Below are 18,986 nucleotides of genomic sequence, written 5' to 3' on the forward strand. Positions count from 1 at the left end.
GAAAATCTGATKATCTATTTAGTAGATTAGATTTTTTTTCGGAATTTTGTGCTTGCAATGTTGTCACTCAACTCGATTTCAAAAATTGTTTTCTCCGGAACCAAGTCGGTTTAGGACATGGAAGTTTTACAAAAATTACCTTATCAGTGGCTCTATATTTAGAGAATACCGCAAATCCATCTTTAGTGGGAAGTTTTCCACGTATTGGAAGTTTTGCTACTTTGAAAAGCGAACTCACCAGGATGATTTCTACAATTATTTTGGCATCAACCAAATCCAGACTGAAACATGCAGGTTCCATCAAAATTTTCTTAATGGGTCGGTTTCGTTAATAGAAACAGAAAAAAATGCAATTTTTTAGCTGTTTAGAAGAAAATTAGGCAATTTTTTGAAAACTCTCTGACTCAGAAAGTCGACGTAACTTTGTGCATCGAATTTAAAGCAAATGTTTTTGCAAAAACCAAAGCAAAGAGACATGGCGAGTTTACGAAACGTTAGCTGATGAGCCGATTAAGAATAATTGGATAAATCAAATTGTTAGGGCTTTAATAAAATATTTTCAGACTTTAATTCTCCCCCTGCAATTGTTAACTTTGCACGGTTGGTTAATTTATTTTCAAAAATTATTTTCTGCGAAACCAATAGAGATAAACCCTTGTAGGTTTGTCTCCGAGTTAGCCATACAGAAGCTGTATATTGATTTAAAAAATTCAATAATTTGCTGTTAAGGGGGGCGATTTGGAGAATTTCCGTAATTTTCTACTATGGAAAGTTTGCTAAACCTGATTTTAAAAATTGTTTTCGCCGCAACCAAGTTAGTTATGGACCTGACAATTTTACCAGAAGTTTGTTAGCAAGAAGATTTGGAAGTTTTTCTGAAATTTTGTGTTTGAAAATTTGTCTCAACTCTGTGGACTCGATTTCGAAAATTGTTTTCTCTCGATCCCAGTCATTTGGGAATATAGACCTTTTACGAAAATTTGTCTAATAAGTTACCGTGTTTAGAGAAATAAACAAATCAAGAGCCTGTATTGGAAGATTTTTTAAATTTTTCGAAATTTTGCTCCTTTGCCAACTAGGTATATTTATTCTAGTGCACACAATATAACACAATGATTTCAAAAATTGTTAGCTAAGATAGATTGAGACATGTAAATTGTACAAGTTACTCAATAAATAACTGAATATTCAGGCAACATGGCAAATTCATAGCGCCTTAGATTGAGTTTTGGGCCATTTTAGAAAACTCGCTTCTTTCCAACGTTGACACCGCCTTGTGCACTTGAATTTCAAAAATGTTCTTGCTGGAACCAAGATTGATTAAAACATGGAGATTTTACTTAAAAATCCATGTTAAAGTAAAAAAAAGCAAGTCAGTAGATCTTAAGTAAGAGATTTTGAGTATTTTTGAAATTTAATTGCTTTGCCAGGTTTTCTAAACTCTGTGCGTTCGATGGTGAAAGAATTTTCTCCGGAACAGAAAACGTAAACATATACGGAGATAAAGAGGGATTTTACTGAAATTTATCTAATGAGTAATTTGAAATTCACATAAAAATCATTGGTTACTGCCTACAGAAATAAAGAGAGAAGTTTCTACTTCAAAAAGTTCGCTCAGAGCTTGGAACATATTTTAAAAAATATGTTTTTTGTTGAAGTCAGGTGAGGAAAATAATATTTTACCAAAAGTTGCCTACAGGCATGTGATAAGAAAAAGACACATCGATAGCTTTTTAGCGAGTGATTTGGGAATTTTTTTAATTTTTGCATACTAAATTAGCTACTGATTTAATTTCAAAAATGATTTTAGCCGAAACGAAGTCATTCTGAGCAAAAGCTTTCTAATGGGTTGCTGTCTGTTAAGAAAAACAGGAAAATCGGCGACTCTTTAGTGTGAAATTTGGGAAAAAATTAAACTGGTTTACGTTTGAAACTTAGCTGAACTCTGTTCTCTTGATTTCAAAAATTTATTTCTTCAGATCTAAGACAGATAGGAATATGAAGATTTTATCAGTAGCGTATTTCAAGAAAAAAGGAGAAATTCATAATTTACTCATAAGTAGATATTAATTAAAATTTCCTTAGTCCATCCAAGTCCAAGTCCAAGTTGAATCATTAAAAAAATGTTTTAGGCTTAAAACGGTGTGATTAAAACGGAGTGATGTAATATACATGAGTTTTTAAACATAATAAATCCTATTCTACCATAATAATATGAGGAACTAGAGATAACCGCTTTAAATGCGTTATGGGCGCAATAAGCGGACCACAATTTTTTTGCCATCCTGTATATCGATTTTGAGAACAGATAGGTATGTTTTTCAACCTTTGCTAGATAGTGATCAAATTAATTCAATTTTTAGAGCATAAGTGTTTGATTCAAGGCTTTATTCTAGTTTCTTAATTCTTTTAAACTTTAAAGCAAATCAATTTTCAGTGCCAGTTTATTAGACCTGTATGGTGGCTGGGCCTAGTTTGATTTTAAATAAATTAAACCTGAGAAAACATTAGAAAGGAAGCATGTGTTTAATTCCGTTTCTTCAAACAGTTTCAAATAAAGTGCCCTACTAAGGGCATTGCCAAATTTAACGGGCAACAACGCCAAACTAGACATTTAAATCGTGGTTCAGAGGTGTTCTGCAGTGGTGTCATTAACCACAATCCTGTTTCCTCTAACCCAACTTTATATGCATGTATCGCTTTTTCGTAGTTATAAGTTAATAAATCAAATTATTCAGCTTTAACATCATGAAACCTTGTTCAACAAAGGGAGTTTTTAGTGCCAATCAACTAAAATTCAACAAAAAATATTTAAAAGAATTAACTGTTCAGCCAGACAGTGGAGTTTTCGAACAACATTGTAAATATCACATTTGTTTGCACCCTGCACAGCTTATAGATTACGACCAGGCCATCAAAGACGAATTGAGTAAAAAGATTGGCAGATACGATGAACCGTAAGTCTACAGTCTTTATTTCATCCGTATCCTTAAATAGACTGGGGTTTTTGCAGTTTTGATGGAATCTTGCTTGGGTTCCGGAACATTAAACTCCATTCCGATATCGGGCTCATAGGCTCCGACAGCTACTACATTCACATGGATGTTAGTGCGGACTTTTTCATTTTTAGACCCAAGCTCGAGATGGTTCTAAAAGGTAACATTAGAAACTTTCATTCCAGTGATACGGTCTTTACAGGAGCCATTTATTTGCTCTAGGCACAGTGACCAGGATAACTAAGGATCATGTGGGTTGTCTGACCTACAAAACGTTTAATGTCTCTTTACCCAAAACTGAAAGCGACGACGATTCTTGGCTGGGCTCAAGAGTCAATGTGGGCAGTGAGGTTCAATTCCAAATAACTCACGTTAATCTACTTGCCCGCTTACCACATATTCGTGGGGAAATAGAGTAAGAACTTTTTCCAATAATATATATATCACTACATATACCTCATATACCTACACAAAAAATATTTAATGAAATTATAGACAAAATTACTTAAATTGTTAGACAATATATAGTACTACAACTGCATAATATGCAGGGCGATCTTCGATATCTCAACATTTTCATCACCATTTTAGATCAATTATTGGGGAAAGTGGTGCCGTTATCGCACAAACTAAGTTGAAGAAGAAGAATAAAAAAACCGTATTTCATAACGAAGACAATAGTGCTGAACAGACTGTTGTCAACGAACCACCCAAGATAATGCAAGCGAGCAAATATAGGAAACCCAAAAAGTACCTACCACTTATGACTTCGTTCAATTCCATTTTAATTAAGGTTTCTTGAATATATATGCCCTTAATGATTTTAGATCGCAACGTCCAATCCAAACAAATGAAGAAAGTGAATCTTTAACCGAAGAATCCCAACCACCGAGAAAGAAACATCGCAAAAACAAACAGGAAGATCACCTCGATGATGGTGCAGAAACATCGCAAATTAGCCAAACCGAAGGAAGCCCCCAGAAGGAAAAACGCAAGCACAAACAGAAGACTTTGGAAGACAGTCAACTTAACGTTTCCGAGGATTCAGTTAAGGAAGCATCGCCAAAGAAGCGCAAAAACAAGCGAAAGGATAGCGATCGTGAGGTTTCGTTGGAGTCCCTGGATATGAAGTCGCTATTTGCCGATGCTGACAATGACTTCAGCACAAAGGTTCAAGAGTCGGGGGTAGGCGAAAAAAAATCGAAGAGGAAAAGGTCGCAGGAATTCTATTTGCCTGAGGTCAAACTGGAACCCGATAGTGATCTTGAAAAGATTGTCGGGTAAAAAAGATTTTAATTAAACGGATTAAAAAAAATATGTGTTTATTTGCAATTTCTTATAGATGGTGTTGAAATAAATGTTGGTTAGCGAGGAAATGTGAAGTAAGGAAGGCGGAGTGGAAAGACATCTGATTATTTTATAGATTGTGGACTTTTAGTATGCGCGTCGTTGCAAATTGATTTTAATCTGCAGACTATTCAGTGACACTCCAATTAAAATATTTAGGACTAGAGAATCTTCAACTCAGTTGCAATGAAGACTTGGATTTTTTAAACTCAGGAATGTTTTGGACCTTGTCCATTCCAACAAGCGAATATTCAGGTGCAAGTTTTTGTATCACTAGCACTTTTGCCAATAAAAGGTTTGGTTTATTATTAATTCTTGAATGAAACACCAATGAAATGTGACCAATATTTTATTGGGTTTTGATAAATAAAATAAAATCTTACAAAATCGAGCACTTTAGGTAAGACAAATGCAACTGATCTAGTTTTCGGGATTTAAACTAGCAATTTTTAAAAACCATTTAGTCTTCGTATACCCAGGGTTGTTGGGCTGGCTGCCAAGAAACGACCTCTTTCTCGTTGAACCAAAGAGCGATTTCTTTATTTGCCGACTCTACAGCGTCAGATCCATGAATGATGTTTCTGCCCACCTAAGAGGAGAAATACGGAACTTACAAAATGTTGAGAGCGAATTGAAGCAAATTATACCTGGACACACAAGTCTCCCCTAATGGTTCCAGGGGCACTGTCGGCAGGGTTGGTGGCTCCCAACAATACACGGCCGGTTTTCACTGCATTTAGTCCTTCCCACACCATGGGCACTACTGGTCCAGACGACATGTACTTGACTAGACCAGGGAAAAATGGACGTCCAGCTAAGTCAGCGTAATGCTGTTTCAGAAGTTCTTCTGAGGGCTAAAATGTGAACATTTCAGGGGTCAATTCATATTTCTCTTATTTAATTAATCGCGTGATTGTTGTGTCTATTACCACTCCCGGTCAGGTGATAAACGTGCATTAATGGCTTGAAAAAACATTAATCCACCACCAAAAAATAATGAGTTATTGATTGATTGATTAATCAATCGCTTAGTATTCTTGATAGAGCTCTTGAAAATGGCACCCATTATTGTAATTTTTAATACCAAGATTTTCAATTCACGCAGCTTAGTCCGGTATAATTACCTCGATATCTTGAATTCGAGAATATCTTCTTTTTTCAGGTAATCGAATAAATAAAAAATAATTTCTTTGGACTTTTTTTACATTAAATTGAAGCCAGCAGCGAGCTGATCTATGGAAGTTGCAAAATAATGTTAGAAAATCATAATAATAAAAGAAATATGTTAATGTAAAAAATCAGTAAACATACAAAAATTCCGATTTTATATGTTAATTTTTGAAGTATTTTCCATGCTTTAATGCCAACGAAAATGAAGATTGCAAGTCTTCTGATTTTCTTGTCCCAAATGCTGATGAAAATGTTGTCAACGTACTCTATGCTAGCGTTTTATGCAATATTCAAACCATTTAAGCGAAATTGTCGTCAATGCAGAGAACAAACTAGGTAAGAAGTAGTAGATTCTGCGAAATTCCCGACAGTGTGAACAAAGGCAAAACAAAAAAAATTAACAGAAAAGATGGTAGAATATTAAAAACAAATTAGTGAATTAAAAAAGCTGATAAATATTCATGGATCAAGCCAAGAAACTTTCAAAATAATTAATTTGAGAACGTAGCTTTAAGCGTATACGTGTGTTAATGTGAAGAAGTACCTTTCGATTAATCTGTTGTTGATCAAAAGATTGAAAGATTTAAAAAATCGCTCAGAGGTATTTTAATGAGCATCCAAAACATTTTAAAAATAAATGTCGCAAAGAAAAAAGTATTGGCAATATCTACTAACCGTGACTGAAATCTGCACTAATTAACACAAAAAAAGTAATTGTAAGTATTGTAAAAATTGTCCAAGTTTTTAATTTTAGCAGAAACCGTAAGTACATTTTGACTAGTAGAAAAATTTCGGTGTCATCTACGAACTCCCTGTATAAGATTTTCCACATTCGGTTCAATTTAAAGATTTAAAAATTAAAGAAAAATAAATTTGACCGAACTTTAGCCTTTAAGTATCGTTAGAAAATGATTGATTGAGCGAATTTTACTAATTTTCGGTTAGTTTATGAATACTCCGCAATATTTCTCTTTAAACCCAGAAACCCCTAAAGCCAAATTTTGCTTTTAAATACCTTTTAAACTGGTGCAAAGTTCGCGAATATTAATATTTTTCACTTGATTTATAAATATTCCGGAATATCCTTTAACTCGCTAACACGTAAAAAATTCGAAGTAAAACGGGTATTGGAAAAAGATACAAAAAGAAGACCACACTATAGAGACAACGAGTTTTCTTGTAAAATGAATCTCTTAATTTTTGCATGAGACTCAGTTTGCCACTATGTTAAGGTAAAATGTTAGCAAAAAGCGCGTTTTTCTATTCAAATAGAGTTTTGTTTAGAAATATTGACCTAAAATTGAAGAAACCGGAATTTAAAAAACCAAATTATTCACATCGACAAAGTTGACGAGTTTTCCAAATACATTCCAAAAATTATTGAATTTGTTCAAAATTCGAAGCTGCAAAAGATCTTCGAAAACTGTTCACGAAGCGGTTCAGGAGGCGAGTGTTTTCAATGAAACTTAATTCATAATTGAAATAAGATTATCAGCGTTCTCAAATAAAAGTTTAGAAAATAATGTGTTTTGGGCAGAAAAAATTGCTTAACAAAAACTTACGCAATACAAAGCGATTAATGAGGTGAATTTTCTAACAAAATTAATTTTGTAATTTTTTGCTGAAGACACCATACTTGTCAAAAAAAGCATCAGAAAATAACGGTTTTTCAGCTTTTGATTAAAAACTTTCAGTTTCCTGATCGGTTTTTAACAAAACCTTAGTGATTTTCGGGAAAAAAAGGAAGACATTTATTTTCGTTTTCGTCTCGAATTCGACGCTTAAAAAGGTTTTGTAAAATTTCTACAAAGCTATAAATTTGTTTTGTAATTTTTCGCGTAAAAGAGCTCCAGATTGTCAGTATTTTTAGGTGAAACTCTACAAAATAGAGCGTTTTTGAGTAGAAAACAAAGCAAGAAAAAAATTCAGTCAAAACTAAAAAAATACAGTTTTCAGCGGCATGGGAGTGACGAGTTTTACAAATAATTTATTATAAACTTTCGCTTCATTCTGTTCTTTGTTTCATAAAAACTTATGTGATTTTTGTCCCAATTTCAAAACTTCTTACAAAGTGAGGAAGGAGGTTTGTTTGAGTGTTTTCGTTACTATAAGATGTCAGTATTTTTAAGTAAAATTTGCTAAAACTGAAGTTCTGAAATTTTGAAGAAACTTTAACAATATTAATAAATACTTTACTGTTTTACTGAGTTACTGCGCCAGTGCGTTGGGTTGGCGCACCAAGCCATTTGCGCAGCACTGTGCCAACTCCTTCAAATTCACTGTTACCCAGGCCTAGTAGTCGCTAAACGAAACCAAAGGCGCTTTTAAATACCATTTAAATTGGTGCTGCGTTTGTGAATTTTAACATTTTTCACTTGGTTGACTAATATTCCGCAAATGTTTTTCTTTAAATGATCTGCTACGTTCGCGAATTTTTACATTTTTCGTCTAGTTTAGGAATATTCAGCAACGCTTTTCCTTAAACTACTTGGCTAAGTGGGTGCTCCTAAAACCCCATACAACATTGGCCTTTAAATACCCTTTATAAAGGTGCTACGTTCGCAATTTTTCACTTAATTTATGAATATGCCGGCATGATTTCCTCTCTTGAAGACCCAGTGTTCCTTTTTTTCCATTAAAAATGTGCCGCATTCTTGAAGTTTAGTACTTTGGTCTCCGTTTATGAATTTACAACGTTTTTAACACCCAGAACCTAATTAGTTACATAAAATGGCCATATTGTAGTTAATGACTTATCAAGCCACGCCGGTTTAGTAAGCACATTTGAGGTTAAATCCTTAGTAATTTAAGGACTAATTAAGGAACATGTGAGTAAATTGCTGTTTACGACACACCTTTGGTAGTAAGTAGCTCGATTAACGGTTAAAAATTGCATGGGTAAAGGTAATAAGGGTAATTACTGGTTCACTTACCCAGACAAATTTCAAAGCAACCAGTTTGAAGCCTTTCTGTTCGAATCTTTTCAAAATTTCCCCTACCAGGCCCCGTTGGACACCGTCGGGTTTTACCATGATGAACGTTCTTTCAGCGTTAGCAGCCATTGCTCTCGAAAATAAAGAGAATATTGACAATAACGTACAAATCATACAAAGATTCGAACGAAAATGAACGAATGGAGGTTCAGGAAATTGCAATGCTACACAGTTTGGTCGATAAGTGGTGGGATGCGCGCTCTTCCTAAAGCTCCTGTGGGACTTCGTTCGTATCACGTGAGCATCCTGTAGAAATTTGACCGATTGCTCACGTGAACGAGTAGGAGACCGAAAAAACGATCTTGCGCAAAAAACCTGAGTTTATCAAAGGCCACATTCCTAGTGCGAGTTTATCGATTACTCCCCCTAGTTGCTACATCTTTTGTTAACACGCAGATAAAAAAAGACAAAAGATTGTTTGCTTACCTAAATCAAACGACCAATCAACGACTTACTTACACCCGTCAACTGCATTGAACTCACTAGTTGTATAATGAAATAGTAAGAAGTTATCGTTATTATGCGTTAATCTCATAATGCAGAAACGACGTGGAATTTCTTGATAACTTACCAAAACTCCTATAAATCATATTTCTACATGAGCCAGTCATAGAGTTTCTTTTGTACCCCAACTGGATCACATAAGATAGTTTTAGCACCATCCTAGAGATCTTTGCACTCACTAAATCCTCCAATTAATAAAGCGGAATAAATAAAGCAACAATCTGCACGCTACATTGAACTTTGCCTTTATAAAATAAGAAAATCGTACGATCAAAACAAAATATCTGAGTCAAAGTTCTCTTCGTTCTGTTGCATTTCGCATATTAATAAGTAACAAGCAAAGAGCTTATTGTTCCGTGTTCGAACAAATATTCCGATAAGACTAATTCGGATTTTCTTGCTGTTTCATTTGCTTATTAGCGTGTCTAAACTTTTTATACAGAGTGTTTCTTCATTTTATGAAGCGAATTACCATTCAGATGAAGAAAGAAACGGAATTTGAATGAAAATTTTAAAACCCCTAAGCAAGCTGTAAAAGTATACACTGGGGCCTAGTAAAGACGCAAATTTTTCCATTAAAACATAACTATTCTGCTTGAGTAGAAGCGCGAGTAGGCGCATTGTTTTTGAAATTTTAAAGCAAAAACACAGCAATTTTGCCACAATCCTCAATGAATATAACTGATGCTTTTTGTTAAAAATATGAAATTTTGAACTCATTAAATATTTGCAAATAAACGTGCACAGTGCCTATTATTTCATGATTCATAATGGAAATCTGAACATTTTAATGAAAATTTTGATCCGATGGCGAATGTATTGAAAAAGTTATTAAAGCAAGAACCAAATGAATCAGTCTTTCGTTTTTTCTTTCAAGAGTGAATTTTTCAGTCATTAATTTTCAACTTTTTTGAAGATATATGTGCATGAACAAATCTACCGACTTGGCAATGAACTTGGACGCTCGTTAAAAGTTATTAAAGAAGGAACCAAATGAATCAAATTAATGCTCTGTTTCATTATTTAGATGCAAATATTTCCATTTGCTTCACATCAACAGTAAATAAACATCTTTCTATTTCAATTTTCTCAATATTGACACAGTTAACGGGGTTTCGCCCTTTTTGATGACTTCGTAATTTGTTGGTTCAGCATGTTTAGATTTTCCTCGTTGTTGATGTTATCTTCAAGTTGCTTATCGGAAGAGGAGAGTTTTTAAGTGAAAAAGTGCGGTCTTTTCGAGACTTTTTTTTTCAACAGAGATTTTTTCAGCCATTAATTTTCAACTGCCCGAACAAAATCACTCCTTTTTAAAAAGTGTAGAAAATGCCATCAAAATTAGGCGAAGACCATCAACTGTTTGAAAAAGTCTCAAGAGGCTTTTTTTACGTGAAATCTATGTAGTTTTAATCAAAACTGCCGATGTTGTCTCAAAATTGGCAGAAAAAAAGTCGGATCCCTAAATTCATTAAGTAAAGCTACGAGACCTCAACATAGTAAATACGCAAATTTTTCCATAAAAACATAACTATTCTGCGTGAATAGAAGCGCGAGTAGGCGCATTGTTTTTGAAACTTTTAAGCAAAAGCACATCAATGTTGTCACAATCCTCAATGAATATAACTGATGTTTTTCTTAAAAATATGAAATGTTGAACACATCAAATATTTGCAAGTAAACTTGCACATGGCCTATTATTTCATGATTCATAATGGAAACGTGAACAATTTAAGGAAAATCTTGATCCGATGGCGAATGTCTTGAAAAAGTTATTCAAGCAAGAACCAAATGAGTCAAATTTATGCTCTGTTTTATTATTTAGATGCAAATATTTGCATTTACTCCACATCATTGCACAGGGCCTATTACTTCATGATTCATAATGGAAACATGAACATTTTAAGGAAAATGTTGATCCGATGGCGAATGTCTGGAAAAAGTTATTAAAGCAGGAACCAAATGAATCAAATTTATGCTCTGTATTATTATTTAGATGCAAATATTTGCATTCACTCCACATCAACAGTAAATAAACATCTTCCTATTTCAATTTTCTCAATATTGACACAGTTGACGGGTTTTCGCCCTTTTTGATGACTTCGTAATTTGTTGGTTCAGCATGTCTAGACTTTGCCGGTGTTAATGTTTTTCTCAAGTTGCTTATCGGAAGAGGAGAATTTTTAAGTGAAAAAGTGCGGTCTTTTCGAGACTTTTCCCAGTCTTTTTTTTTCAACAGAGATTTTTTCAGCCATTAGTTTTCAACAAATATATGCATGAACAAATAGACCGACTTGGTAATGAACTTGGACGCTCGTTACAGCATTATAAGTACTTACTTTCTGCCAAAAAAAATCACTCTTTTTTAAAAAGTGTAGAAAATCCCATCAAAATTAGTCGAAAATTATCAACTTTTTCAAAAAGTCTTAAGAGGCGTGGCTTTTTTTACGTGAAAACTATGTAGTTTCAATCATTTCATCGGTTCCCTAAATTCATTAAAGGTGCGAGACCTAAACATGTATACAGAGTTTAATATTTTAACTGGTAGCCCTTAAGAAACTACGTAGTATAAAGAAATTGTTATCAATAATTACCATTGGTTTTACAAGTCATATTTGCCACAAAATCAGCCACTGGAAAACCTTGGAAAATTGAACTGCCTTGTTCATTTTCCTGCCAAAGATCAGTCAATTTTTGCCTCAAATAGATCTTGAATCGACACAGACTTTCGGAAAATGTATGTGCGGTTGCCGGACTGCGCTTCACATGATCTCAGTTAAATTATTGAAATCTCAAAATTTGTGCTCAATTAACCCTAGGTTGCAACGCTCACGTTATCTTTGAGCGGTCCGTTCAGTAAAAAGCCATTTTTCCGTGCAAAACAATTGTTGTCGTTATATGATATTATCCTGTGTGCCTCAAATACCGATCGAACATACAAGTCATGGCTTAGAGACGCGGTTGCCCGGGTTACTATCAGACCACCGGTAAAGCTTGATTCAATCTAATGCGTACCTGAACACTCAAAAAGGCTGAGAACTTTTGAAACTCGTTCCGCTAAGTGTTTTACTTGCTATCGGTATTGAACTGCATTCGTTAACAACTTGTTAACGTTCCACAACATTGACGTAAAATTCTTGCAAGTTAACCACCAGTAGTGGTACTGTCGTGTCCGTCTGTTGCTGTTAAAGATCAGGAAAAACTGCTCTCACATGAACATATGAAGTGAAAGTTTATGGTGTTGGCGTTGATTTTTGGTACCGTCGGTGGTGGTTCAAGGAAAACCAGGTAACAGTTTTCTGTGTGAATTTATCAATTCCTTTCGGTCTTTTACAGTGGTCGCAATGTCTCGCAATCAACAGGTTAATCACCTGCACAGGTGGTACCAAAACCATACTTTTTATGGTTTTGGTGACCTGCATCATGAGGTGATTGGCTGGTTGTTTTTGCGATTTGCATATGCATTTAGAAAATACAGCTTTAGAGTCAAAAGCAATTTTGAGGCAGTAGAAACAGTCCTAAACTGGTGCTGGGGGTTGCAAAATTTGATTTTGAACTCAACTGAACCCCAGTGGTGGCGTTGGGGCCGGGCGAGCGCCCAACCACTTTGAATAGCGATATAAATAGTTGGGAAATGAAAAAATCAGACCAAATTCGACAATAATGATAGTGAACGKGAAAACATTACGAGTTATTCGGGAATTGAAAAGTACTTAATATTAAWAAATTATTTTCTAATCTAAATATKGGTACTTGTTGTACCAAATACAGTAAAGTCMGCTTATAATGAACCCGGTTATAGTGAACTTTCAGTTAAAACTAACTTTTTTCCTTTAATTGAAACGTCATCCATAAAGGCCTATTTTTTTACTGGTTATAACAAACCCGTTTATAAAAAACTTCCGGATATAACGATCACTTTTTGGGTTAGTTGTATATTCACTTTCCGTTTATAACGAACTTCCACGCTCGGCAACACCAATCGTGCGGAGTTGTTTATATTAGTGAGAGCGAGAGACCGGCAGTGACTTGTTTTTTGCCGCGTTATGTATGTAAATCGTTTTAGAATGGAAAAACAAAAACGCAAAGCTTTTTCACTAAATAAAAAGTACAAATTGATTATTAACAAAATAAAAAGTGGAGTAAAGCAGAGTGGCATTTGTAAGGAATTAGCACTTGGAAGTCKACTGTTGCAACAATATGGAAAAACAGAGAAAACRTTTTATCAGCGTATGRCAAAACAAATGTTAGATGTAAGAAGTTAAAATTATCTGCACATGAAGAGGTTGACAAGGGCTTRTTAAGTGGTTAACTCAAAAAAGACAAGAAAACGTTCCCATAASTGGCAGTGTTTTKCAAGAAAAGRCTARTGAAATRGGGAGTAAAATCAAAAACAAAGAGTTTGYTTGTTCTAGAAGTTGSGTAGAGCGGTTCAAGAAGAGGTATAATATCAGTAGCGGAAAAATTGTTGGAGAGTCTGCCGGTGTGACCATGAATGTGGTCAAAAATTGGTTGCATAATGTATGGCCCACCATCCGAGACAGTTATGAGTACAAAGATATTTTTAATGCTGACGAAATGGGCCTATTTTATAAACTAACGCCCGACGCAACACTAAAATTTGTCGGTGAAAAATGTGCTGAGGGCAAGTTATCTAAAGAACGCCTTTCAGTTTTGGTGGCGGCAAACATGTCGGGAACAGAAAAAATAAAGTTATTGGTGATAGGAAAGTCAACTCATCCTAGATGTTTCAAAAACAAGATTTTGTCAGTAAACTACAAAACAAACGGCAAAGCTTGGATGACATCGGGCATTTTTAGAACTGAATTGCGTCAATCGGATGAGAAACTAAAGCTTAAAAACCGAAAAATTGTACTTCTAGTCGGCAACTGTCCCGCTCACCCTGATGTTAAATTAGAACAAATCAAGTTAGTTTTTATGCCACCGAACACAAGTGCGAAGCTCCAACCTATGGATCAAGGAGTAATACATTCGCTCAAATGTCATTGCAGAAAAATTCTTGTTATGAAAATGTTAGAGGCGATCGATAAAAATGACACATTTTCTATAAATCTCTTAGATGCAGTCAATTTCATTCATAGAGCTTGGAAAAAGGTAGCGGAAAAACCATTGCAAATTGTTTTAAGCATGGTGGATTTGTAGAAAAAGAAAATTATTATGATCCAGACGATGAAATTCCACTTAACGAATGGTTAGAAAAGTATAAAGACTCTGACTACCAGTATGACACAGACGAAGATGTCCCAATGTTGTCGAAGAACAAGTTAAAACCAAATTGAGTGATTTCAATTTCTTCGAATATGTGAGCATTGATAATGGCATTCTTACAAGAGAAATGTTGACCGATGAGCAAATTATAGACTCCGTAACCTCATCTACAGCTTTAAGCGATAATGAGAAAGATGACGATTTAGGTGAAACTGATTCTACTGTTGACACTAATGCTGTTCCAATCATTTCTGAAATGACAAAAAAAGTGTCAGAAACTCGGAATTTTCTACAATCACGCCAAGTTCCTAATCCTACCTGGGAGTCATTTTGTGATCTTGAAAACTACATAAATAACATCTATTTTTGCAGCAGAAATGTACAAACAAAAATTACGAACTTTATGAAGTAGATTTCAAATTGAATTTTGTTTATCTTTCTGTGTTCTTTTTAGTCATACCTACTAACTTCTACTACCCTTTGTAAAAATAACGAAATAAAATACACCACGTGTTTCTGTATTATTATTCGCTTATAGCGAACTCCGGATATAACAAACCAGTTTTAGTACATTTTTCAAGTTCGGTATATCCGGACTCAACTATATGTTCATATAGAGGAAAAATAAGTCATTGATTTGGCTGTATCGCTACATGAACTTTCAAGATAGCGCCGGTCTTAGGAAGTTTTCCTAAAAAACAGTATGGTTGTGATCTTCGTAGCTTTTAAGTCCATTTATTACATCTTGTATCCTTGAATTAGGTCCAGCATTCTCAAAGATGCTGTATGTTTTCCCTGGTAGATTTTTCTTCAAACAAGGTGGAACCAGCAGTTTAAGCTTTGTCACTGAAGGCTACAAGAACTGGCAAAGGGCTGCAGAATCAAAAGCTGGGTTTAGAAACACGATTTAGTCCATTTAATCCATCTACCACCATTTTTTTAAACTTAGAACTTTAATTTCTTTAGCTAACGATTACCAATGTGATATAAACTGCTCAACAAAATCGACGTTACATAGCCAAATTTGCCCCAACTTTAGAACTGGATAAATTCTGATTGCTTCAAACCATTTGGTTTCGGTTTGAAGCGTTATTGAGCCTCATTTGTTTTTTGTTAGTCAGTGTTTTGGTTAAAATCAAGCACCTCAGGTACATTTTCTACAGGGTGTCAAATGACAAATTGTACAATTCCGGAAAGTTTGACGTACTTCTAGTTGGACAAAAGATTGTTTTCTGGTTCTCCACGCCAAAAGTTTAAAGATAAACCAAAAAGCTCGAAATGGTTTTTCAATTTTTAGCACATCTCCCCTATTTACAGGCTGGTCTCAAAAAATCAATTTTGGTTTGGTCTTGCAGCGGTAACTTTTCAGTTATTGCTCCGATTTTTACGATTTAGAGCTCAAGTCAAGACGCTGCATAGACAATATAAGATACGAGTTTAAGTGTTGCTTCTGAAATCTGTGATTCTGGCAGTCTTTCAAGTAAAGTGTGGTTCACTTTCAAGTATTTCGTTCATTTATGCAACTCGGAATATCGAAATTTTGTCTCAAGTCCACTGACGAGCTCTGGATTTTGAAAATCGGTTCAAGAGAAAGAAAGTATCACTGTTGATTTTTTGAGACCACTCTGTGAATAAACAAGATGGTCGAAAAATTAAAAAACTTTTTTAGAGATATGAGCTCTATCTTAGTGTGTGTATTGCTAAAATAAAAAAAAAACAGAATTTGCCCAACTGAGAGCATGTGGAACTTTCGCCAATTTTGCATTGCTTCAGTTGCCACCCCGAGAAAGTTTGTTTATTATTTTGCAAAAACGCGCATAGACTGAGAAAGAATTGCACTAAATAATGCCACAAACAGAAACGAAATCGCTTTACGCCATCCGAATTTATCCATGTTCAAAATTGGTCAACATTTTTGGGTGTAAAGTCTATTTTGTTGAGCAGTTTAGTTTGAATTGAAAACGAGGCAAAGTCATTGCCATTTACCACTAAAAGGTCACTAAGAAGTCACAAATAATCTAATATTAAACACTTTAACAGAGCTCACACTTCTTTTGCAAGATTTTAGTTTAGTCTTGCCAGAAATGAATAAACTATGAATAATGCAATGACAGCACAATCTTCCAGTGCAAGTTTTGAAAGGACTTTCAGCACTTTAAAGAGAATTAAAAACTATTTAAGAACAAAAGATATTGCAAAAAAATAGATTTAAAGTTAATTATAGATTCGTTTGCCGATATCGATAACAATAGAAGACTGCTTCTTCTAATGTTTTGCGTGAATAACTATTTCATTATTTAATTACTTCACTACCTTATTAAAGTTTTATTCAATGTTTAAAATGTTATTCGTTAATTTAAATATTTTAAATCTCAGGAATTATTCAATTCAAAAAATAGATTTGTTTAGAATAGGTTTTATTACAATACTAGTGTTGTGGCGAATTTCATTTAGCATTTGTTTCCAACATAATAACGTTTAAAAAAATGTTCACAGTTGTGAAATATATGTTTGTAACATTTTTTTCGGTATTCTACGAAAGTAGATAAAATCTCGTATAATTTTTGTATTGTAAATTCACATTGGGACACTCAAGGTATTGTCAAACTCTGTTAGCTCCTTGTTTAATAAAAAAACATATCGTTATAAGTGCTTACTAAAAATGTATCTTTGCAACGCCTGGATGTTAAATAAAAATAACTAAAAAATATTTTACATTTTCTTCGGCCAAAGAAGCAAGCAAAGTTTTGTTCAAAGGTACTTCACCTGAAACTGGACTTGCAAATTTCAATTTGTAATGCTTAAACATTAATTAACGCTATTTTTTTCTTTTCGTACGTGCAGTTGACACATGAAAATAGGAGGCTACTAAATCAATTTTTTCATATTTATGTATTACATATACCTAAGTGCCTACTTTATATGCAGGCTTATTCAAAAGTCCCCGATAAAATTCCTAATTTTTTAGGCGATTTTCCCTGGAAAAGCTAAAAGACGTAACTTTACTGATGTAATTGTTCAACTTTTGGTGATAACATCATTTTTTTACAACCTCTTCATCCTCAGCTTACCCAAGTTTTATTATGACAATTGTTATAGGGGCTGTATGAAAAGGTCTTCAAAAAATTGTATTCAGTGAAATAAAGAACATGTACCTACATACGAATGATCTTCATATACAGGGTGTTTCATTTTTGGCTCAATCTAAGCGCATAAGTCTTGAGTGTGTTGGTACAAAAACTACCAGAACTTTTTATGTGGCGGCAACGTTTCATATAGAAAGCTTTTGAATAGAATATTGAAATTAATTTGTAAATCTTTGACTTTATGGGCCTTTTGGATAGTCATTGTGGCGATTTTTGCATAATTTTGAATACCTATCATTTCTTTTGTTACAGGGTAAAGTCACCTGGAAGTGGACGAAATTGCGTGAATATGTAACCGGTTAGCCGCTACCCAGATTTTTACTTTCAAATCTTATATGTTTAAAAACCAACATAAACAATGCCTGAACACGATAATGAATCTATAACGAAAAATGGGCGAGTGGACGCAAATGTGGATCAGAAGCCTCAGTTGTATGCTGCCGAAATCGAGCCTTGTCTGATCCAAAGCGATTCCGAACCGAAGAAACTGCCATTCTATGAAAAATACGTGTCGAACATTCAAAGCAAAACTGGATTATCGCGAAAATGGATTTTTATCGTTTTGGGTTTAGTGACTTTAGTGGCAGTGCTGTTTTTAGTTGTTGTGGGTTTAGTGATAGGCTGGCCGGTTTTACCCCACATGTTTCGGTACTCTTTGTGTAGAGATCCTCAGTGCTTACGAGCTGCTTCTCAGGTATGTATCTTCATGTTGATGTGACATAAAACTGTAAAGTATTAATTAATTTAAAGTTGCACAATGTTTGATTAGCTTAAGAGCCACTGCAATCAGATGCTGTTGGTTTAGAAACTCCCAGGAAGGGCAGGTTTTCCTGAATTCAAAGCCTTGGCACCCTTAACCATATTACCCTGCTCAAACAGTTTCTTTTATTTACGAGGATTAGCAGTATTTGCGTGTTTAATGGATTTCGTTAAAATTTTCGGGTTTGCAAAGTTTAAATATTAAACAAAGTCTTTTTTATAATCCGCTTGATTAGTGATGCCAACATTTATCCCCGGAAAACAAAGGTTTTCTATGCTCACGTTAAGTTCAAGGGAATTTCCTTTGGCGTTTTTTAAAGACAGCAACGTTGATGAAAAATTTCCAATGGGCCTCTGCTTACCAGACCTGACAACGGTTGATTTTTATTTTTGGTCATATTGCGATGCTGCTTCGAGCTCGAAGTCATTTGAGGCTTAGGAATCAATGTGTTCTTTAAAATAGACGTGGGTTTTGCCAATTTAGATGAATTCGGAATGAGTGGCTTATTGTATTTTAGTGTCAGTTTCGGCAGATTCATTTTGGCGTTTTGAATACTAAATAAAGTGGTATTTTTTCTTATTTAACTTGATTAGTTTTGCAAACATTTGTCATCGGAAAAAGAACGTTTTCTATGTGTTAAGAGAGGAAATTTCATTCAATCACTTACCAGGGAATTTTTCTCCAGCCTGCAAGGAGAGCTTATGAATGATGGCATAATATATTTCTCTTTGCACTTCCGCGTTTTGTTGATTGTCTATTTGTCCCCTGTGCGAGTGTTTGTAATCTGTAACGTTGTTACAATTTTTACCTCAATTCAGCATCAAAATCACAAGAATCGCCATTA

General features: G+C 34.5%; 3 protein-coding genes across 4 annotated transcripts in view; 2 read left to right on the top strand and 1 right to left on the bottom strand.

The window, feature by feature from the left end:
* Window positions 1-2,640: 2,640 nt before the first annotated feature.
* On the top strand, window positions 2,641-4,863 carry LOC109539129 (DNA-directed RNA polymerase I subunit RPA43). Its single transcript, XM_019906737.2, has 6 exons — window positions 2,641-2,957; window positions 3,014-3,156; window positions 3,219-3,411; window positions 3,588-3,746; window positions 3,824-4,276; window positions 4,339-4,863. Exons 1-6 carry the CDS (start codon window positions 2,749-2,751, stop codon window positions 4,346-4,348), a joined length of 1,167 nt encoding a protein of 388 aa, XP_019762296.2. The 5' UTR covers window positions 2,641-2,748; the 3' UTR covers window positions 4,349-4,863.
* LOC109539130 (nucleoside diphosphate kinase) lies at window positions 4,675-9,374 on the bottom strand. Its single transcript, XM_019906738.2, has 4 exons — window positions 9,078-9,374; window positions 8,447-8,577; window positions 4,991-5,197; window positions 4,675-4,932 (listed from the first exon to the last, which is right to left on the bottom strand). Exons 1-4 carry the CDS (start codon window positions 9,166-9,168, stop codon window positions 4,804-4,806), a joined length of 558 nt encoding a protein of 185 aa, XP_019762297.1. The 5' UTR covers window positions 9,169-9,374; the 3' UTR covers window positions 4,675-4,803.
* Window positions 9,375-11,601: 2,227 nt separating this feature from the next.
* The window catches only part of LOC109539131 (protein gone early), a 36,981-nt gene continuing 29,596 nt past the window's right edge, over window positions 11,602-18,986 (top strand). The window contains exons 1-2 of one of the 2 annotated variants that reach the window (XM_048669985.1): window positions 11,602-12,295; window positions 17,635-18,076. In XM_048669985.1, the coding sequence (XP_048525942.1) occupies window positions 17,741-18,076 (336 nt within the window). In that variant the 5' untranslated portion in view covers window positions 11,602-12,295; window positions 17,635-17,740. The remainder of the gene's footprint in view (window positions 12,296-17,634; window positions 18,077-18,986) is intronic. The other variant, XM_048669986.1, reaches the window with a different exon arrangement.

The sequence above is a fragment of the Dendroctonus ponderosae genome, unplaced genomic scaffold (assembly GCF_020466585.1).
Source record: "Dendroctonus ponderosae isolate FM_Combo_2020 unplaced genomic scaffold, Dpon_F_20191213v2 Dpon_F_20191213_9, whole genome shotgun sequence".
Lineage (NCBI taxonomy): Eukaryota > Metazoa > Arthropoda > Insecta > Coleoptera > Curculionidae > Dendroctonus > Dendroctonus ponderosae.

Coding starts and splice junctions, on each gene's coding strand:
- LOC109539129 (XM_019906737.2), top strand. CDS start 2,749: ATGAAACCTTGTTCAACAAAGGGAGTTTTTAGTGCCAATCAACTAAAA. Junction 3,412..3,587: donor CATATTCGTGGGGAAATAGA/GTAAGAACTTTT, acceptor TCACCATTTTAG/ATCAATTATTGGGGAAAGTG. Junction 3,747..3,823: donor AAATATAGGAAACCCAAAAA/GTACCTACCACT, acceptor TAATGATTTTAG/ATCGCAACGTCCAATCCAAA.
- LOC109539130 (XM_019906738.2), bottom strand. CDS start 9,168: ATGGTGCTAAAACTATCTTATGTGATCCAGTTGGGGTACAAAAGAAAC. Junction 8,578..9,077: donor TATGATTTATAGGAGTTTTG/GTAAGTTATCAA, acceptor TATTTTCGAGAG/CAATGGCTGCTAACGCTGAA. Junction 5,198..8,446: donor TTGCTTTGAAATTTGTCTGG/GTAAGTGAACCA, acceptor TTCACATTTTAG/CCCTCAGAAGAACTTCTGAA.